At 38.1% G+C, this 23433-nt stretch overlaps 2 protein-coding genes across 2 annotated transcripts in view; one reads left to right on the forward strand and one right to left on the reverse strand.

Moving 5' to 3' along the window:
* Positions 1-6801: 6801 nt before the first annotated feature.
* Positions 6802-23433, reverse strand: part of ACYP2 (acylphosphatase 2) — a 160140-nt gene continuing 143508 nt past the window's right edge. The window contains exon 4 of the mRNA XM_024752918.1: positions 6802-7417. Coding sequence (XP_024608686.1) covers positions 7303-7417 — 115 coding nt within the window. The 3' untranslated portion in view covers positions 6802-7302. The remainder of the gene's footprint in view (positions 7418-23433) is intronic.
* Positions 9682-23433, forward strand: part of TSPYL6 (TSPY like 6) — a 35018-nt gene continuing 21266 nt past the window's right edge. Inside the window, 2 exon segments of the mRNA XM_024753024.1 lie at positions 9682-9741; positions 21310-21636. Coding sequence (XP_024608792.1) covers positions 9682-9741; positions 21310-21636 — 387 coding nt within the window.

The raw sequence follows: 23433 nt of genomic DNA on the forward strand, positions 1-23433 counted from the left end.
AATTAGGAGGCTATTATATGATGACTGAGATCAAGGGTGTTGCCTTAGAGTTAGTGAGAGATGCTCAGATTTGAGCATATATTTTTAAACTTTTTACTATGGAAAATATAAACAAACAAAAAGAGAGGGAATGGTCTATGGAACCTCTATGAGCTGCATAGTGGCTGTCAACTCATGTTTAATCATGTCTTATCTATACCTCCATCCACTTTCTGGCCTTCCCTTCTTCCTACTGTATTATTTTTAAGCAGATTATGGACGTTTGAAGACAGAGACAACAGGGGAATGAACAACAGAGAAAAGTCAATGATGAATTTTTTTAACCCTGAGTTTTTGCCTTAAGCATCTCAAAATGAGGTGTTGCCACCATCTACAAAGGTGTAGAGTTTGTAGGAGGAGCCATCAGCTGAGGTGAAGTAAGTCTGTGAGAGGAGCAAATTAGGAACTCGTTTTGGGACATTAAAATTTGAGATGTCTAATAGAAGTCCAATTGGAAATGGACTAGGCTGTGGGTTAGATGAATCTGGAGTTGAGAGAATAGCCTGGATGGGAGATGTAAATTTTGGAGTTGTCAACATGTACATAATATTTAAATTTATGAGACTGGATAATATTACCAGAGGGATGAGTACAGATTGAGAAGATGTCCAGGGCCTGAGCTCTCAGATCCTCCAAATTTGAGATTGTAGAAATGAGGAGGAATCACACAAAAGAAGGCTGAAAAGGTGTGAATAATGAGGTAAAAGGAAAATCAAGAAAGTGTGATATCCAGGAAGCCAAGTGAAAACAGGTACTGATGGGTTAAAGTAAAGAGGAGGACAGAGAACTGCCCAGTGGAGTTAGAAACGCTGAACTGAAGTCATTAGGGATAATATGAGGAGTGTTAACAGGTGGGGGAGCAAAAGCATGATGGAAACAGATTTGAGAGTGGAGGGATTGGATTCCAGCAAGTGTAGACAACTATTTTCCAGGAGTTTATCCATAAATGGAAGAGGTATGTGGCCGTAGTTGGAAGAGTCAAGAGAGGAACAAATAACAGCATGTGTGTAGACGGGTAGGAGAGACTCATTCAATAGGAAACAAAAATTGATGGTGCGGAAGTGAGAATGGTAGGAGCAGCATCCTTGCGGCTATGGCATCCAGGTGTCCAGACAATTCGCCTATGGTAACAGGCAGGAAGGTAGAGGAAGTACTTGGGCACAAATGTGGGTAGGTAGGTAAATGCAATGGTAGAAGCTTGGGGGAAGTTCTCTCCTGCTGGAAATAGAAATCACAGCCAAGGCTGAGTGAGGAGTAGGTGTGAAATCGTTGTCTAGGAGGGTGGGAGAGTGAATGGGTTAGAGAAACAGAACAGTTACTGGGCAGCAATTAGGTCCTTGTTAAAGTGAATGCTAGAGGTTTTTTGTTTATCTTAATAATTAATTTTTTAGCCATGCTTTATGTATGGGCTGATTTTCAGTAACTTTTGCTTAAAACCTAAGTTGTTCCTAACTGTATAACTTTATACTGTATAGGTTATAGTTATATACGTTAAGAAAGTTTTCTTCTATCATAACTGATTTTTCCTTCTCTTTCAATTATTCTGCTTTTTCCTGATGAATTTCTATCATTGATTTATTGATGGGTTAGATAAGTGCTCTCTTTCTTCTAAATTAATAATTTTCTTTTTCACATTTTCATCTCTTTTTCCTGATGAACTTTTTAGATTATTCTCTTTACCAGTGTTTCCTAAAACTGCCAGACTGTCAAAATCACCTGGGGACATTTTTAAACTTGCAGATTCAGGGACAAAACCCTTGGAAGATCCTGATTCATTAGGTATGGGGTGGAGCCTAGTAATAAATAAGTCTATTTAAAATGCTCCCGAGGTAATTCTGATAATCAGCTGGGTTTGACAATCACAGCTCTGTATCACTGTTGAGATTTACCAGTTACTAATTCCAGAATGGAATTTTATATTTCAACTAATTTTCCTTAATCCATATATTTTATTTTAACCTGAACGAATTCTCCCCTGTGGCTCCCTGCTCTTCTTTCAAAGATCAACCTTCATTATACACTATTGAGGACATATGCAGATGTTTCCTGAAATTTTATTTTTTCCTATAATAAATAACTTTTAGAGATAGGTACTTCCTCTGATTCTAAGGGGTATTATTCCATTTACCTTGGCTGTAGTGCTGTTTTGAATTTCAAGATGATTTTTTTCCCATTTATTCATCTTTTAATGAGGAGAGTTTGGTTATACACTGGCATTGCCAACAGACAGTTTATCCCTCTCAGGTCTAAAACCTTAGAATGGTTGATCTGCCCTAATCCAGTATTTTGCTGCTGTTTTGTTGAGATTTTCAGGAACCTTAAATTTTTAAAAAAATTATGAAATACACCATAGATATAGGATATATAAAATAAGGTATAAAGTATGAATAATTACAAAAGGAGCACTTACAGAGCTACCTTGCCTTGGCTTCCATGCTTTAAGTAAGGGGACTACCCAATTGGCTACTACCTGTTCCTTCTCTCCCCTGTGTGCTGTGATTTAGTTTTATTATCCCAATCAGTGGAGAAAGAATAGTAGTTGGGTTCAGAGAAGGGAGAGAAGGGTTGATTCTTCTTTTCCTACCCTGGAAAATAATACCTGAGGAGAAGGATTTCTGTCTCATCTTTTTCTGATTGTTGTAGATACAGCAGCTCAGAAATAATGGTACATACCATCTACCCACTTTATGCCAATTTCCTGGTTAAATATTGCAGGCATGTTCTTAATCCAGATTAATATGCACTGAATTCAGTGGAAATTCTGCTTTAATACTTGCAAATGGTCAAATGACTGACTATGATCCTTGATCTTTAGAACTGTTTTGAAACAGACACCACATTTCCAATACAATGAATTTCCTGCATCTTCTCTTTCTCTACGTGTCTTCTAGTATTTGTAAAAAACTAGAAGGAAAAAAGATACCACATTGGAAACTTGTATTCACTGATTCTTGAACAGTTCATTGTGGCAACATGGAAAATAAAACTAATGAAAGAAAAATGTAGTTTAAGGATGAAAGAAGTATCTTAGACATCCAACCAAGAAGGTATACTGTCCTTTCAGTGGAGGAGAAAGCATAAATCTTGCTCTCTAGAAGAGGGAAGAACCCACTTTCTACAGAAAAATCTGCTAATGAGATCACACAGTAACTAGACTTTTTAATTCTAAAATTTTAAATTTTCATCAGACTTTGGTTTTATTCAAAACCACTTGAACCTTTTAAGAAGAGGAAAATTACCTTTTGCACATAATTCTAAATGTTAAGTTAAAATCTTCAAGATATGCTTATAAAACACTTTTTAATTAAGCCACTAATTATATATTTGTATTTTCTCTTGCATATTTTAAAAATTCTGGTAACATCAAAATAGAAACAAAAGGCAACAGAAATCACTTTCAGAAATATTTTAGTCATCATGGACCTTTATGGAGGCCACTATGAAAAAGAAAAATTTATTTTCAATGCTCAGTTGTCACAAAAATGGAAATGGCTACAGGTAAAGTATACCTACCACACTGGCTTGACAAAAGTAATCAAGAGAATGGGCAATGCATTTGAGGTTAGCATTTATAACAATTTAGAAAAGACCCCGGATGCTAAATTCAGTGTCTGTGTTGTTTTTGTTTCTTTTCAGTTTTTTGTTTGAGGCAGAATTCTTCTCAAAATACGTCTTATGGAGAATCCTAATATAGGAAAGAGATGAGAGTAGGACTGGTCTGATTGGGACTGTTGGCTGCCCAGCTTCCTCATTGCCTTTCTGTAGTTCTCCTGGTACCACTTCCTGGGAGGTCTCTGTCTTACTGGAATCCTGGGAGAAGTCCTAATTCTTGACTTTGCCATTGAGGGCACCTAGGCACACAGCTAATTAATGGGTGGGCTGGGCCCAGAATGCAGGTGTTCTGATTCCTAGAACAGAATATCCTCTACCGTACCACACTGCCTATATTCAGTTCCCAAAATTAGTTCCTGACATGAAAATCTCGTCCTTTTAACAAGTAGCGAACATTCTTTGATATATGTATTAATGGAGGCCAGGGAGAAGTACTATATGAAAAATATTTGTGGACTATATATTTCCAAATACAAGCTAAATTTTGGAATTGGACTGCTTTTTCTGTTGTCTTTATGAGTTTAGAGACAGGTGCTTCTGAAAGATTCCTTCGATAGACAAAGTTGAAAATATTTCATTGTGAAAATGGTGACCAACTTCCAGAAAAGTCGAACTAGTGGGTGTTGTGGCCATATCCACCCTGCACCTCTTAGTTCCTCCTTCGGTGCTTCTGTGCTCTTTGTTAACATAAGCACCTACTTTTGAAGCACAAGCCTTCTTCAGGCTGCAGGGAATTCCCCTGTACCTAGAGATTCCCAGCCTCACATGAAAGTTGAATTGCTTCTTCTCAAGCTTAGAAGCCCACAGTCTTCTTAATAGAAAAATCTCCTGTTTCTACTATACCCCTGTTGCTTCTGTGCACCCAGACTGCTAAAGAGTCTGTCTTTTGCATCTTCCCTCCAGCCAAGTGCTTTACTTCTTGAGTTAGCTTTTTAAAAAGATAGGCATATTTTTATAAATATGAAAAATAGTTACATGCTTTAACAAATCATATACCCCTAATTCTGATGTGTTGTTTCTTGAGGAGGTTGTGGGCATGTGGGGTGTTGAGACTCCTGGCTGACAGTCATTGAAGTAGAGACCCATCTTTTGCTTAGTTGGTTTTTAAAATGCCTAATTCTGGCAAAATTAAACCTGTCAAGGTTTGTTATTATCTAAAACATGATATGTAAATTTAAAAGTCCCTGTGTAAGTTCAATATGAAATATGACACATTAAGTTTACTGTTCAGATGTGCTATCTGGTCTCAACACATTTTTGAGATTGCTTTACCTTTTTTTTCTCTTGCTTTCTATCCATTTATGAACACCCATTTTTAATCATTATTTACAATATTTTTCATCCCGTAATAGAACTTAGTTATGTATTAATCATTAAGCAACCTTGACTAATGTGATTCACTTTGTGCAGTTAGAAGATTGTGCCAGTAAAGTGTGATTTTCTTATAAAGAGATTGGGGAAGGGAACTACCAGAGGAAATCAGGGTAATAAAGTGACATATTGGTGTCACTTCTGAGATCATATTTTTCTAAAATCATTTGGCCTTCCTATGTGTAGAGATATAGATTTTATTTTCAACTTGGCTGTGCAAGAAATTATTTATTTTCCATAAGTCAAATTGAGCCTGCTTCAAGTCCCATCCTGTCTGGGAGGTGAGAAGTTAAGTCTTTCATCCCTGGTGCTTTGTACTCTCTCTCAAAAGGATCATGTAAAGGGCCTAATGTAGAGAGAACATTCAGGAAAGACTTCTCTAGTCTCTTGTCCATACCAGTTACCATGACTACCATCCAAGCCACCATGGTCCCTTGTAGTCAGGATGCTTTGCAGCACTTTTGGGGATAGGAATCTTGCTAGGACTGGAAGCCCCTGGGCTTGGGATCTAGCTTCTCTGGGTGGACCACAGCTGTTTCCTTCTCAGATTTGGCCGTCCCCCAGAGGTGCTGTTGGGGAGAAAGGCACAGGTCTCTATCTCTTGGGAAATCCATTGCCTTTGGTCCCTTTCCAAAGTCTTGGATAATCTCGTTGTCCCCTTGGCTCTTGCCACTTCTGCTTCTCTTTTACCTGCTAAAGGCATAGTGTTTGTCTTTCTCCTCAACTCACAGCATAATGCTCCCTTTAAAATGAAACCTTGGAAGGAAAGTCGTCTTCAGGGAATCTGGCACCAAAACCCTCCTTGAGGTAAAGGAGCTAAAGACTTGTCGACCTTCCTTGAATCAGGAGTGGGGAAATACAGGGAGAGGAAAACCCAAACGAATAACACCATTGAGTTTCCTTTACGTGGTGATGGTATTGAAAATGTAGGAAAGTTCTTTACTCCTTTAAGTGTATTTGGAAAGTTAAAAAAAAATGTCATTCCCTAAAGTTGTATTGTCTGCGTGTATACATTTGATATCAATATTATCATCGAATTAACCATTCAAGTGAAGAAAAGTCAGCCCGTGCTTCATCTCCTTAATTCTAATCTTGCAGCAGGTAGAGAAGAGAGGCCTGAATTCTTTCTGTATGCCATGGAGTGTAGCAATAGAGATTTGTTCCATAGATACAGAATGGTGGTTTCTAGCCTGTATTCCCAGGGCATTTGAAATTATTGGACGATTGCTGAGGACAAGATGCGGGAGGGAAAACTGAGACCAAGTGTGCAGGGCTCCACAGACCCTGATTTCAATCATTCTAGTTCTTTTCCACTTGCTTTATGTATAAAATTCCATGTAAACCTTTGTTTTAATGGACATTGTTATAAAAACTTGTAAATCATTGAAGGAATATGTAAGTATATACCTACAAATTTGAAATTCCCCAGTATTTTGAGTTAAAGGTCTCCCATTTTCCAGAGTATAATTCTGTAGTATAGAAATAAACCTTCCCCTTAAAATACTATGTTGCTTAATTATCGACTGTATGTGAAAATCTCTGGATGATAGGCCAAGTTTGGGGGATAGTATGATTTATTTAGACTCTCAGTTCCTTTTCTGGTTCATAGGCCATCCATTGTGGGTGTTTGTGGATATAAACCTTGTAGCTTGCTACACTACCAGTGTGGGTTCTTCACTCGTCTGTTCACTGTACAGAACAATATAGTTCCTAGAAAGCATTAAGTACTTCCAACCGAAGTACTGAGTCATGTTCTCATTTAACCAGAGTTTTTGAAACTATTGATTTTAGGGCGATGCTGATCATCATATACATTTATATCTAACTACTGGTTATTTTGTTGTTGTTGTTATTAAACAAATTATTCAACTTTAACAACAAATTATTATTCAGAGATTTTAGAATGCAATTCAGACAACAATACCTAAAAATAATTTTTACATGGTTAACTTTATTTTATGTCCAGCCAAATAACATGTATGCCATAATATTAGAATTAAAGATTCCAAGAGACAAGTTTAAATACAGTAAAATATTAATATTAAATATTTTGTAATGACATTTTAAATTTTAGAACGCTAAGTTTTGGCTTGTTAAAAACATATTTGAGCGAAACTATTTCAGTGTCAGATATTTTTAGTAACATATAATGTTGTAGCTTTCAGAACAGAAAGTTCCTTTTTTTTACCCTACTCTGCTACTATCATTGTTGTATATAGACTTAAGAATACATAGTGTCTTTTGTGCAGTATGAGCGTTACAATTTTAATTTTTCTCCTATTAGTATCGAATAGTAAAATTAGAGTATTCAAGTTTAGAGATGGTTTTTTCATTGGAAAAGGTCGTGCGATCGATGCGAGAACTAGGACTTCCAACATTGCTCAGCCAGGACTTCCTACAAAAAATAAACAAATAAAAATTAGCATTTAAGTATATATAGACTAGCTAAAATGATCCCACGATGAGTAATAATGGGAGTTTATGTTTACTAAGTAACTTCTGCATATAATGTGAAATATATACATGATTTGTACAACGTGAAAATTTTATATCAGAATACCACAGAGTTTAACATATAATTAAATGTGGACAAAGAAAAGCTAATGACAAATTAAGCACAGTCAACTCTGGATGATTTCATATTGGGGTTATTTCCCTCCTCTTAAAACATCCGATGCCATTACTACCTAGCTCTTGTATGCAAAAGGATAAAAATATTTTTATAAAGAAGAAAAACAATGCACCATGAGTTTTTCTCCTTACCCAGCACATGGTAGATTATATATATGTATGTGCAGAATGAGAAAGAAAGAATGAAAGAATGTGGGAAAAATCACATTTATTCTTTACTTAAACATTAAAATAAAATTAGATGAATATTTTTCTTATCTATTCAAAAACCAAAGTGCATTAAAGAGAGTAAATGTTCCGAAACTTTTTCTGCTTATATAGTGTTTTTTCTTATTAGTGATATCATGTGTCTAATTTATACATATCACTAATAAGTGATAATTTATACATTTGGTACTTAGATGCTTCATATAAATTCCAAGATTACTGTAATTGCTAACACCTCAGATATTGTTAAGGATTTTCCAGAATCTTTCTACCTACTAATAATTAGTTGGCATTTCAGATTAAGTGGGACTACAGGTTAATAATAGGAGGCAGTTTTATACAAATGATGGCTGTTATCCCAGTTGTAGAAACAGTCTACAAGTTTCCTCATATCCCCAAAAGTCTTTGAGGTTGTGAAGCTAGTGCTGTGTACAGCTGTGCAGTATCATATGTAACAATCTCACATAACCTTGAATTAAGAATATTTTCTAAGCTAAAGTTGTCTGACTAGCTGAAAATTACTCTTAGGCTGGAGAAGAATGACAATGATTCAAGATTGCCCTTGTGTTATTTAACTCTATTATTGGCATATAGTGGATTTACAATATTAGTTCCAGGTGTACAACATAGTGATTCAATATTTTTATAGATTACACTCCACTTAAAGTTATTATAAAATATTGTCTATGTTCCCTGTGCTGTACATTACATCCTTGTATCTTATTTATTTTACAAATAGTAGTTTGTTTTAACCCCCTTTTTTTTTTTTTTTTTTTTTTTTTTTACTCTCACTGCTGTGGCCTCTCCCGTGCGGAGCACAGGCTCCGGATGCGCAGGCTCAGCGGCCATGGCTCACGGGCCCAGCCGCTCCACGGCATGTGGGATCCTCCCTGACCGGGGCACGAACCCGCGTCCCCTGCATCGGCAGGCAGTCTCTCAACCACTGCGCCACCAGGGAAGCCCTTAACCCCCTTTTTGATTCTTATTTGTGACAATTTTTCTGGGTAAGGTGAGCTTTTTTTAAATTCTTTTTCATAAGCTAAGCCATCAGCACAGCAACATTTTCTTTTCTTCAACTCATTTAGTTGAAATCTTAAAAATCAAAATTGCATGTGTTGAAGAGTGAAGTTCAGTTATTATGAAAACGGCTGATGGCTTCAACATTACCAGTCAAATCTCCTTGAAACGTTCTAGAAAAGAAAGGCCAATAGAAATAAAAGCTAACATTTATGAAGCACTACCTGTTTGCTCAGCACTGTGCTAAATTCTTTACATACACTATCTCCTTTAATCCACACATTAACCCTGTAAGCTATAGTCCATTAGTCCTCCTAAGTTACTGATGAGGAAAGAGACACAGAAGAGTTAAGTAACTTGCCCAGGGTAGGAGCAGTGGTGATGGTGACAGTGATCAGATTCTGGATATACTGTGAAGGTATAGTCAATGGATTTGCTGACAGATTGGATGTGGGTGTGAGAAAAAGAGGAGACTGAAGGATGATACTGGGGTTATTGGTTTGAAAAACTATAATTGGTTTGAAAAACTACAGGATGGAATTGTCATTTACTGAAATGGAGAGACTGTGAGAAGAGCAGATTTGGGGGAAAGATCAGAAGTTCAGTTATGGAATGTTAAATTTGGGATGTCAAACATCTAAATGAGATGTTGAGTAGGCAGCTGGATCTATGAATCTGGAGAGATGAAATTTGGAATTTGTCTGTAGATAGCATTGAAAGCCATCAGAATGGATGGGATCACCAAGAAAATGAATGTAGATAGAAAAGGAAAGAGGTCCACAGACTGCACTGTAGGGCATCCCAATGTTAAGAGCTCAGGAAGTAGAAGAAGAACCAGCAAAGGAAAAGAAAGCATCCAGTGAGGTAGGAGAAAAACTGGGAGAGCATTGTGTCCTGAGAGTCAAATGACGCCCTCTGGGAACAGGGAGAGATCAACTGGGGCAACATTGCCAGCAGGTCAAGTAAGGTGAGGACTGAGAATTGACCATTGTGTTTAGTAACACAGGGGTCACTGATGACTTTGACAAGAACAGTGTTGGTGGAGTGAAAGCCATATTTGAATGGGCTCCAGCGAGAATAAGAGAGGAACTTGAACCACTGAGTCCAGGACTTGGACTAGTGGACATCAAAGCTGCAATGACTAATCCACCTGAGCTCTGTGTATTTAACTAGTTGAGAGCTTGACTATCTACCTGTAGTTGATCTTCAACACCACCAAGAACTTCTTCACTGGCTAGACCTATGGCCAAGGAGGAATTTACACCACTGGTAGGAGCAGAATGGTCATGCTGTTAGGTGAGTCAGCTCTGTTTACACTGTGTGTGTGTGTCGGGGGAGGGCCACTCTGTGCCATGGCTCCACACATGTCATCCATGTTGCTAGGAACTGTCTTGCCTGACGTGCCTACTCACCTAGGAGTATTCTGGTCATCTGTCACTTGGCAAGCCCTAAGACCTCACTCTTCATGTGCTGCCCTTGCCTTTGATAGGGGTGGCTCAGGTCTGGAAATGGCAGACATAAGAGTTTTCCTAGCCAAAAAATAACTAGTCACAAATTTTTATCTAATTAGTGAGGATGTGATTGGAATGAGATATATATTTTTCCCACTCCCTGTTAATGTGTAAAAGAACCACATAATCCAATAGTACCCATTAATTCAATTCAATAAGTATTTAAGTAGCACGCAAGGTATATTCTAGATACTGGAGTGCATACATAGGCATCTAAAATGAGGTTCTTTCCTCAATCTAACCTTACATCTAAAGCAACTAGAGAAAGAACAAACAAAACCCAAAGTTAGAAAGGAAAGGAATCATAAAGATCAGAGCAGAAATAAATGAAATAGAGACAAAGAAAAAAATAGAAAAGATCAATGAAACTAAAATCTAGTTCTTTGAAAAGATAAACAAAATTGATAAAACTTTAGCCTGACTCATCAAGAAAAAAAAGAGGACTCAAATCAATAAAATTAGAAATGAAAAAGGAGAAGTTACAGTGGACACTACAGAAATACAAAAGATCATAAGAAACTACTACAAGCAACTGTATGCCAATAAAATGGACAATGTAGAAGAGAAATGGACAAATTCTTAGAAAGGTGCAATCTCCCAAGACTGAACCAGGAAGAAATAGAAAATATGAACAGACCAATCACAAGTACTGAAATTGAAACCATGATTTTAAAACTCCCAACAAACAAAAGTCCAGGACTAGATGGCTTCACAGGTGAATTCTATCAAACAGAGAAAAGTTTATCCTTTTCAAACTTTTCCAAAAAATTGCAGAGGAAGGAACACTCCCACTCATTCTGAGGCCCTCATCACCCTGACACCAAAACTAGACAAAGATACCAGGAAAAAAGAAAATTACAGACCAATACCACTGATGAACATAGATGCAAAAATCATCAACAAAGGGCTTCCCTGGTGGCGCAGTGGTTGGGAGTCCGCCTGCCGATGCAGGGGACGTGGGTTCGTGCCCTGGTCCGGGAAGATACGGACCAGGAGATTTTTCAATATCTGCAAATCAGTGTGATACACATCAACAAATTGAAGAATAAAAACCATATGATCATCTCAATAGATGCAGAAAAAGCTTTTGACAAAATTCCACACCCATTTATGATAAAAACTCTCCTGAAAGTGGGCATAGAGGGAACATATCTCAACATAATAAAGGCCATATATGACAAACCCACAGCTAACATCATTCTCAATGGTGAAAAGCTGAAAGCATTTCCTCTAAGATCAGGAACAGCACAAGGATGTCCACTTTCACCACTTTTATTCAACATAGTTTTGGAAGTCCTAGCCATGGCAATTAGAGAAGAAAAAGAAATAAAAGGAATCCAAATTGGAAAAGATGTAAAACTGTCACTGTTTGCAGACAACATGATACTATACATAGAAAATCCTAAAGATGCGATGAGAAAACTACTAGAGCTCATCAATGAATTTGGTAAAGTTGCAGGATACAAAATTAATGCACAGAAATCTCTTGCATTCCTATACACTAACAATGAAAGATCAGAAAGAGAAATTAAACAACCCCATTTACCATCACCTCAAAAAGAATAAAATACCTAGGAATAAACTACCTAAGGAGACAAAAGTCCTGTTCTCCAAAAACTGTAAGACACTAACGAAAGAAATCAAAGATGACACAAACAGATGGAAAGATACACCATTTCTTGGATTGGAAGAATCAATATTCTCAAAATGACTTTACTACCCACAGCAATCTAAAGATTCAGTGCAAACCCTATCAAATTACCAATGGCATTTTTCACAGAACTAGAACAAAAAAATCTTAATTTGTATGAAGACACAAAAGACCCCGAATAGCCAAAGCAATCTTCAGAAAGAAAAATGGAGCCAGAGGAATCAGGCTCCCTGACTTCAGACTATACTACAAAGCTACAGCCATCAAGACAGTATGGTACTGGCACAAAAACAGAAATATAGATCAATGGAACAGGATAGAAAGCCCAGAAATAAACCCACACACCTATGGTCAATTAATCTACAATAAAGGAGGCAAGATTGTACAGTGGAGGAAAGACAGTCTCTTCAATAAGTGGTGCTGGGAAAACTGGACAGCTACATGTAAAAAAATGAAATTAGAACATTCTTTAACACCATACACAAAAATAAACTCAAAATGGATTAAAGACCTAAATGTAAGAACTGATACTATAAAACTCTTAGAGGAAAACATAGGAAAAGCAGTGTGACATAAATCACAGCAATATCTTTGATACATCTCCTAGAGTAATGGAAATAAAAACAAAAATAAACAAATGGGACCTAATTAAACTCAAAAGCTTTTGCACAGCAAAGGAAACCATAAACAAAATGAAAAGACAACCCTCAGAATGGGAGAAAATATTTGAAAATGATGCGACTGACAAGGGATTAATCTCCAAAACCTGCAAACAGCTCATGCAGCTCAATATCAAAAAAACAAACAACCCAATCAAAAAATAGGCAGAAGCTCTGAATAGATGTTTCTCCAAAGAAGACATACAGATGAACAAAAGGCACATGAAAAGATGCTCAACATCGCTAATTATTAGAGAAATGAAAATCAAAAGTATAATGAGATATCACCTCACATTGGTGAGAATGGACATCATCAAAAAGTCTACAAACAATAAATGCTGGAGAAGTTGTGGGGAAAAGTGAGGTTCACTGTTGGTGGGAATGTAAATCGGTACATCCACTATGGAGAACAGTATGGACGTTCCTTAAAAAACTAAAAATAGAGCTACCATATGATCCAGCAATCCCCCTCCTGGGCATATATCCAGAGAGAAACATGGTTTGAAAGGATACATGCACTCCAATGTTCATTGCAGCGCTGTCTATGATAGCCAAGACATGGAAGTAACCTAAATGTCCATCAGCAGATGAACGGATAAAGAAGATGTGGTACATATATACAACAGAATATTACTCAGCCATTAAAAGAATGAAATAATGCATTTGCAGTAACATGGTTGGACCTGGAGATTATCATACTAAGTGAAGTAACTGAGACAGAGAAAGATAAATATCATATGATATCACTTATATGTGGAATCTAAAAAAAAAAGATACAAATGAACTTACCTACAAAACAGAAATAGACTCACAGACTTAGAAAACAAACTTATGGTTACCAAAGGGAAAAGGTGGCTGGTTGGGGGGGCAGAGGAGTGATAAACTGGGAGGTTGGGATTGACATATACACACTGCTATATTTAAAATAGATGACCAACAAGGACCTACTGTATAGCATAGGGAACTCTGCTCAGTCTTCTGTAATAAATGGGAAAAAAATTTGAAAAAGAATAGATACATGTATATGTACAACTGAATCACTTTGCTGTACCCCTGAAACTAACACAACATTGTTAATCAACTCTACTCCAATATAAAAAATTTTTAAATAATTTGTTATGTATTTAAATTATTCAATATTCCTTTTACTTTTTCATGAATATTTATGAATAAAAAGTATTTATGGGGCTTCCCTGGTGGCGCAGTGGTTGAGAGGACCCTCAACCACTGCGCCACCAGGGAAGCCCTAATTAACTAATTTTAATTTATTTCTCACAAAGAATTGGGTGATTTGACCCCCCTTTTCAAAGAAGCAATATGCTGATCAGTATTTCTCATAAAGCAAGATAAAAAAGAAATCTATGTAAATTATTTTTAAAAACCCACTTAGAAACCAAGTACAGTGATTTAAACCAAACTATGTCTTTTTTGAACAAAGAAATACATTCTCTTGACTGATCTTGAATTACTTCGAAAAATTATTAAACTTCAAGAAAACTGTATTAAAAAAAAAGTAACAGTTTTGTCTACTTTTGTTCAAGTGTTTATGTTCCTCATTAAAATTTTGTTTGCTTAAATTCAGGTCCTGTATATTTCTTGGTAAGTTTATACTTAGATATGTTCTATTTTTCTTGCTGTTTTGAACAAGATGCTTTTTAATCATGTTTTTAAACTGGTATACAGAGAAACTAGTGATTTCTCATATTGTAATCAGATGGCTTACTGAACTTCCTTGGTGATATAATAGTTTCTCTTTTCTTTGTGGTTGCCTAGGTAAACCACCCCATGTATTTTTCCAGAATTCATTCTGTTAGTCAATTTTTAACACAGTGGATAATTTCAAATTGCTCTTTATTTTAGCTTCTCTAGCCACATTTTGGCTACTTACATGCCTGTCAGAGAATTGCTACAGTAACTATGCAGAGAAAGATTGAATCATGAACTGTGTGCACCCAACATGATCATAATACACTAATACACGCTCTTAACTCCAGCATATTTTACCTATCAGTTTCATAGACTCAATAAATATTGAATGGATGGCTGGATGGATGGGTGAATTATATTTTCTCGAACAAGACCCAAGTCCATTATTTCTGCTGTAAATCTGAGTCTGCTTTGTGTGCGTATATCTTTCAGGTATTTTTATTTAAGCAACATGATCCACTGGTAGGCTTTAAAAAACAGTAAGAAGGTTCAATGAATAAAAATGAAAGAATGAGAATGTAAACTGGAAAATTCTATTGACAGAAGTCATGTTACTTGATAACCATGTCCTCCCTTCCCTCTAATATAAATGCCTTATGTAGAAATTTTGAAAATAAAACTAATTTTTGTAAAGTTGAATTCTTTTACCAAAATCATGTTGCCGTTAACAAGTATAAAGAAATAACAGAAACAGGAATTCCGTTATGGATACATTCCTTACATGTTTTCACAGTTGTGAAAACAATTTTTTATGGAATGGCAAAGGACAATGATCTTGTACATATTACTTTTAAGTATTCTTCAGGCCATCTTTGCATTAAAGAAAAATGAATAAAACACAGTGCTGATAAATGTTAAGTGACCAAGGAAAAATCTCTTCATTTAATAAATTAACTGTGCTGTGTTTTTCTGTTCCTATTCAGAGAATCACCAACTATTGGTCCTCTCAGGGTTTCCACAGCATTGTCTCTAATTTGTGGGTGCTGATGGCACACACTTAGCTGTCAAGTACAGTGAGTGCCACACATTTATGGCCTTGGCAGCCAGCAAAGAGGCCAGCTGTGGCCTTCTAAAATGCACTGAGGTTTCTGCCCTCTCAGAGACCTCACTTTGACTGCCCCTATCTAAAAAGGGCCCTACTCCCATGCTATTGTGTATATCATGGGAATTGCCACATTTTATAATTGCTGTGTTTATATGATTGTTTATGTATTCACTACGTGCCTCCTCCACATTAGAATGCAAATTCTAAGAAGGCAGGGTCAGAGTCTTACACACTGTTGTATCCCCAACATCTAGCGTGATGCCCAGTGATAATTGGCACTCAATACATATTTACTAATGAATGGAGTCTTTGTCACCTGCCTGCCCTCCTCAGGTCTGTAGCTTCCATGCATGAGAGGAAGCGGCATAGACTGTATAGGGACTACACAGTCCACACACAGAAAGGAACCCTGAGCATGACCTGTTAACTCTTCGATTTTTACCTCACACAAAACAAAACCCTCCTGCTTTTTTCCCCCCACTCTTTGAAAGGTAAAGAAATAGTTGCTCTTATTACAGAAAATGAGTAAATATTTTGCTGATGGAAGTCCCCTGTGAAATAACTCAAATAATGACAATATTCAGTCTCTTAAAGAAAGTTAGAAGCCTATGGATCGACCTAATAAGCTGAATATAAGCCTGTGGTTCATGGGAATCTGTCCATGTATAAATACTTTTGCCAGCCCCCAGATTTTACTGCATTTCTTGTGATTGTGAGTTTACTCACTACATAAATAAACATAGTAACCGACTCCACTCAGTTCAGGGTGACTATCTCAACACCACAAGAGGGCCAAGTCCATCCTGCAAACCCAGTCACCTGATTTGCCGCCACCTTGGTCAAATTCAGCGCACAATTGGTTGTATATGCTCATACATGTTGCGATCATCCAATAAAAATCCTTAGACATTTTTCTTAGTATCCCAAAGATGTACAGACACCTATTTATTGTATTTGCTGTATTAATTCAGGATTTTTAAGCTCCTTTTTAAAGAAAAGAATCCTTTCTTCCAACATAATCTTGCACAAAAGCTTACTGCTTATAGCAGGAGTGAAGTGCTTCTCTGAACAAGGGAATGGTCGGGGCCTGGGGGTGCAGAACCTTCCCCCCAGGCCTTTCTCTCTGCCAGCTGCACCTCGAGAACCACTGGGGAATCCCAAGGGCTCTGAAGAGCACAGTTTGAAAACTTCCCTGTTAACCTATCACTAAGCAAGGATACAGAGGAGTGGAATGATTGGAGGATCCATCACAGGTAGAGATGGAAATCAACGTAAGACCATCTTTCCTATAACTCAAGTCAGCATTTCCTACAAAATGTAGTAAGCTCCTGGAGTGGTAAAAAAAAATCCCATTTAACTAATATCCTTCTCTGAAACAAAGAGGTGAAATTAAAGCATTAGAAAGCCAATACTATTAATAATTCATAGCAGTTCTATTTCCTGGGACTAAAGTGGGGCAGCATAATCCTTTCACATAGCTCTGTAGCACCAGTATAAAATGTAGACCACAGCAAGAAAGCAAACAGTAGGAAAAGACAGCTAATGAATTAAAAGCTAACGTGATGCATGTTGGAAAATATAGAGTTGTCTGCTCATTTCAAGCTTTCAAAGTAGCATTAATAATGAAAGGATAGCATATAATATTTTTGCTATTCTTTCTTTAGCAAGTTTCCTTATTTAGTTACATGTGGACAAATAATATCATACTTCTTCATTATCAATACAAGCATTTGAACTTTTTTTTTTTTGCGGTACATGGGCCTCTCACTGTTGTGGCCTCTCCTGTTGCAGAGCACGGGCTCCGGACGCACGGGCTCAGCAGCCATGGCTTATGGGCCCAGCCACTCCGCGGCATGTGGGATCTTCCCAGACCGGGGCATGAACCTGTGTCCCCTGCATTGGCAGGTGGACTCTCAACCACTGCACCACCAGGGAAGCCCCTGAACGTATTTTGATATAATGTCTAACGTTTCTGTTAGATATGTAGCCCACGATTAGTGAAGAGTTCAGTGATTATAAAGGGAATCCTAGGATATCCATAATTAAACTGAGACCAGATTCCTCATCTTTAAAATAGGATAATACTTCACTGAGTTATTGAAAGGATTAAAGAGAAGGTATATAAATTGCCTAATGTGATGTCTGACACCCAGCAGGCCCTTAAAAGCAGTTATTATAGCGTAATTGTTCTCTACCTTTGCCAAAGATGATGGACAGCCTGCTTAGCAAGCTCTGTGAGCCTCCAAGTCACACACTTGAATGCAATTACACTAGTAAAACCTCTTGTTCTTGGTGGAGCTGCTTCTCAGCTGCAGTGGAAAATAGCATGTCACTCAACCTCCTCATCTGGGGGAGAGTCTGGAAGAACTACCCAGGCATGAGCTATGTCTGAGATTCTGAGAACCAGCCAACCTGAATCAAGGGCCTGGATGCAGAGACGGCAGAAGAAGTGAAGGCATGATTGAAACCTCTAGCTTCTCTGCCACACCACAGTTTCCAGGTCAACAAAGTGACAGATATGCTCTTCTGTTTCATTTTGTAGAAAGAAAATAAATGCTGGCAGCACAGTGGTAATGGAGTGGACTTTTGGGTCATTCTGCTTGGATGTGAATCCAGTTACCACTTCTTAACTGGTCATCTTGGGCAACTTTCTTAAACTCTCAGTGCCTCATCTGTAAAAAAAGAGTATATAGCCTACCCCAGAGAGTTGTTATGAAGATTAAACAAGAGAATCTGTGTAAAGCATTTTATACAATATCTAGAGAATAGTAAGCACTCGATAATTTTTAGCTATTGTATCAGACAGGGTACAGTAGCAGGTAATGAAAACCACCTTAGCTATTTTACAATGGAATTTAATATAGTGAAGTAGGTCCTTACAAAATCACTGGAAGGGCTGGAAGAACAGATTTGGATGGGCCTGATGGAGCAACTCTGTAGAATTGGCTGCTAAAGTATAAAATGTTAAAACTGTGATTCTCATGCAAATACAATATGACATGTGTCAAAGATTTCTATTCAACACATTAATTAATGAGGGAACATAGAAGATGTTACATCTGGTTCAAAGGAGAATTTATATTACACGTATATATATTACATATATATATTCATGCATACAATCAGGAATGCTGAACTCAACTTGCTAATAGATGCAAAATTGGTTAAAATTCTATAAGGCAGCACTGTCCAACAGCCTTGTAATGTGAGCCTCATGTATAATTAAAAATTTTCTAGGACCCACATTAAAAGTAAAAAATACGTAAATTAATTTAAACAAATTATTTTAGTCCAATATATCCAAAATATTAAGATATAATCTATATAAACAATAAATAAAATGAACATGCTATTTTACACACTTTTATATTGAGTCTTTGAAATCTGTGTGTATCTTACACTTACAACACAGCAATTCAAACGTGCCACATTGAAGTGCTCAACGGCCACACGTGGCTAGTGGTTCCTATATTAGTGTACTCCTAGGGCAGTGAAAAAGTAATGTTTGGGATTATCTTTTTTTCAGGGCAAAAGCTGATTGTATATCTATCAGAGAAAAACTAATTTGCTTTTCTATGGACAAGAAGTGTTTGCATTTCTGTAGTTTGTTACAAGTAACTTTCTACCTTACAGAGTTGTAAAATAACCTGGTCAACAGAAAATCAATCAAGTGCACATTTGTGTAGCATCTGAAAATTCTATAAAGCTCCACTAGACAATACCCAGCACTTCCCTGAAAGACAGCCCCTAATCTCCATTTCCAAACCTTGGACAATTTTTTTTTTTCCTGATAGGCCCGTTAAGGGAGCTGCTAGAAGTCAGGAGGCTGTCACCAGAATCACTGCATTTATGAACACACTACCCCAACTGCAGTCCAGGAGTCATTAAGCCCCTACCAGAATTGTTGGCTCCAGAGCCTCGTAACGTTTGCTAGATCCTCACCTGCTAAACGGTTGACTCAGATCCTGCTGCTTCTCTCCCCACCCAATTCAGTTCCAAATTCAAATTTCACACGAGGACTTCTGACTGATGAAACCAAAATCACATTTGAAACTCTAGCTGCAAGGGAGTCTGAGAAACGTAGATCCTAGCTCTCCAGAGTCTGCAGTAAAGGAAAGGCACCAGAAGGCATTTGGAACAGAGGTTGAGCAAGGAGGCAACATACCACGTCTACCACTGCTATTTGGTTAACAAGAACTTCATGAAACTCTACACTATGGGATACAAAAGATGAGAAGTATTATTTTTGCTGGTCTATATGACAGCAATACTTTTGTGAACTCTCTCAGATCTGGAGTTCTTTTCAGCACTAGAACAGAATCCCAAGGAACACCAACATTGAAGGGTCAGGTGGAAAAGAGAAGCAAATGGAGGAGAGGTAGAAGGAATGACCAGAGAAGAGGGAAATAACCACGAAGTGTGGTGTTAGTGTTAGGGAACTGTTGATGGAAACGGTCCGCCTTGGCCAGGCACGATGATAACCACTTGCATGAATTGTCTCACAACAGGAGGTCCTAATAAGGAATGTGGTGCTGTCACCAAAAACTAACTGGGAGAATCTGGGAGGGGCCAAAAGGAGGGAGGAGACGTCAGCCAATATTATATCCTACCAACCACCCAGAATCCTTCTCGCTGGAACCCATCTTGTCTGAGAGATGCGCATGCCACCAGGAAGGACCCTGAGTCAGACCAATTATGGGCCAAGCAAGATGATTGGCCAGAGACAACTGGGAAACTAACCCCATTACCATAAAACTTGAGACTGTGAGCCACGTGGCAGAGCAGTTCTCCTGGGTTCCCTTACGCTGCTGCTCTCTGCCCAGGTGCCCCTTGCCAATAAAGTCTCTTGCTTTGTCAGCACGTGTGTCTCCTCAGACAATTCATTTCCCAGTATTAGACAAGGGCCCACTCTTGGACCCTGAAAGGGACTCCCCTTCCTGCAACATTAGGAAAACTAAGTACAAAGAATATTTTTAAGAAGGAGAGAGACGTCAACTTCCAAATGCTCCTGAGACCCAAATAAAAGATGAACTGAAGAATACTTTGGAGACCTTTGCAAGATCAGATTCAGTGACGTGGTGGGGGCAGAATCCGGATTAGAATGGTTTTAGGAGTGAGGGGGAAGTGAAGAAATGAAGACAGCAAGAACAGATCAATCTCTTGAGCTGTCTGACTGTGGAGGAGAGGAGAGACACAGCAGCTTTACACAACTTTAAGGTTGTTTTTGGCAGGCCAAGCCTACCTCTGCTCTGAATTCAGTGCCTTCCAGTATTTACAAGCGCCTTGCCTCAGAAGAACAATAGTCGAGGAGGATTGCTTTAAGGGCACATGGTCTAGGATGTTTTCTGTTCCTGATATGTTAAAATCTACTCCTACATGGAGCCAAATGAGAAGGGAGTTGGCCAGACTCACCTGTATTTTCACCCCTCACCCTGACCTCTCTCCCCACCTCCCCCAAAATGCTCATAAGCAAATTGAATTGTTGGGGTGATGCCATTAGCTGACAAAGGGCTACTAGATAATTTAGAGCCAAACTGTGACCCGCCCAGAGCAGAGGCCATTATTTCAGACATTTTTTAAAGCCTAGCTCCTGGCTCTATTTTATGTCTCCACCCTTGTTTTTTATCCTTTTCCACTTGTAAATGTACACTCTCTTGTTACAGTTTTACATAGCCTTACAAATCACTTTAAGTCATGTTGGGAACAAAGTGAGGTTTAAACATATAAAGCTGTGAGGATTGTGTTTTGCTTTTTTCTTTTTCTCCTTGATGCTGTTTCCTTGATTTTTATAAAGGAAATTATTGGATAGGGGTATGGAGATTTATTTATAGAGTTTTGTTTTACAACCGACTTTGCTAGATACCTGTTCCATTACAGAGAGACACCCATCGTTCTGAGGTCACAAAAACGTGTATCTACAGGGCAGCCGTCTCCGTGGCCGCCGTCCTGACCCGGGCCTTGAACAACCGGACAGAGAACTCTCAGCCGCCACCGTCAGGCAAGGGCAGCTTCGGGCTGGATGCTCCGCTGAGCGCGGCGTGGGCGCTGCGGGCACCCACCCGGCTGCAGCCTCCAGCGAGCGTGGTGCTGATGGAGCGCCGCGGGCAGCGCTTTGCTGCGGCTGCTGGAGGAGCTGGGGCCTCGGCTCTCCCAGGCCCGCCAGCCTCGTGGAAGCCAAGCCGAGAGGTGCCTGCACTGACTTTAAAGACGAACTCACAAAGCTGTCCCTGACAGTCACTTTGAAATAATTTGTGCGGAATTGAATCAAAAGAATAGTTCGAAGGTAGAATGGAGAGGCAGCTAATGACCCAAGTACCACTGATCAAGCAGGAGATTTGATAGGTGGAAAATCAGAAAAATTAAATGTTAATGGAAGACTGTTGGGCTGCATTTTAAAGGGATCGTCTGTGACAGAGCTTACTGCACTTACATGTTAACCCTGAAGATGGGGGCTTTCAGAATACCTTTAAATATCTAACAGGAAATCAAATAGTGAAACTCTTCTTTATGGAGATGTCTCAGGGAAATGGCTTATCTTTTTGAACTTCCCAGGGTTAAAAAAAAAAAATTATTTTTCCATTCTTGTTTTCCCCTAGGAGGGTGTTTTATCTTTAAATGTAAGCATGTGACTCAGTTCATAGGGAGGTTCAAGATAGGCAGTAAGAAGGCCATTTCAGCTTATAAGTGGTGTCACCCTGATAACAAATTTAAATTGTATATGCTCCTAGGATGACTTAAAACTGTTGTATTTTTCATAAAAAAAATCTAATTTATTAACAGCTGGATTAATCTTAGACAAATAAAAGGACATCATCTGTATATCCAAGTTACCTGTCTAGTGGGAGGTGACAAAGTGAAAGAGGGAAGGATTAGGGGCTAAAAGGGAGAAGAAAGAAAAGGATTTAATGGAAGAAGTTGACAGATGTAATGATTCCCCCTCTTCTAAGGTAAAATTGTACATAATTTTAATATTGCATTTTAAAATTGCTTGATTTCTCTGAAGCGATTAATAAAATGATTAAAGAATGTGTAGTACTAGAATCAGAATGCAGTTTAATTAATTACATCTCCCTCTTTTGAATTGAAAGCTACTTATATAGTAAACGACTGTTATATTTAGTTTTCCAAATGACTTGCAGATGAGGCCATTCAAACTAGGCATGTAAATCTAAACTCACCAGAGTGGTATGTTTACATTTGAATAGAATTAGAGGCCTGAAGTCTCAGAAGTTATAACCATGAAGCTAAAGCCAGAAGATGGGTCCTGCTGTGGAAGAAACCAGACTCCCTGACACTGGGTCTAGAAAGTACTATTTGATCTGGCAGTCATCCAGATGAGGACTTATGTTTGGGAGCCTCTTCGAATCACACACCATTTCCTGCTATAGCTAAACTTACATCAAAGAAAGAAAGAAACTAGCTAGCAGCTTCCTATAGAATCCTATGAGGCATCATTACATTGGTGGAGATGCCAGTGGTCTTCAGTGGTCTAGGAAATTGATATTAAAAGCTTTCTCTGAAGTGATCAAGTTCAGGGGAACAAATGTATTACTAACCAAATTCATAGATCAATTTAGAAAAATACAATACCATGTATTCGTTTATATCGGGTGCTCTATTTGTCAAATATATCGTCCATCTGTACGAGAATTTTCCAATTGGGGAAGCACGCTAATGAGACAGAATTACAATAGATTGTTCTTTCTCCAGTTTAGGCATATTGTGGCCTAGAAAATATATAATGATAAAACCTTCTTCCCTAGAAAACACTGAAATGGTGGTATCGATCACCTTTAAAAAACTCGACACCACCCACCATTTTTCACTTACCACATCACTGCCTCACACAGGTTTATGAGGCTGTGGTTTTCTTTACAGTTACTTTGTTCCTGTCCTGAGGATACTCTCCGATTATACTGAAACATATTCCAGTACGTCCTTGTTTTTAGGGCAGAGACAAGGAAAAACCCATCACTTATCATA

Source organism: Neophocaena asiaeorientalis, unplaced genomic scaffold, assembly GCF_003031525.2.
Source record: "Neophocaena asiaeorientalis asiaeorientalis breed wild unplaced genomic scaffold, Neophocaena_asiaeorientalis_V1.1 scaffold100, whole genome shotgun sequence".
In the NCBI taxonomy this organism is placed as follows: domain Eukaryota; kingdom Metazoa; phylum Chordata; class Mammalia; order Artiodactyla; family Phocoenidae; genus Neophocaena; species Neophocaena asiaeorientalis.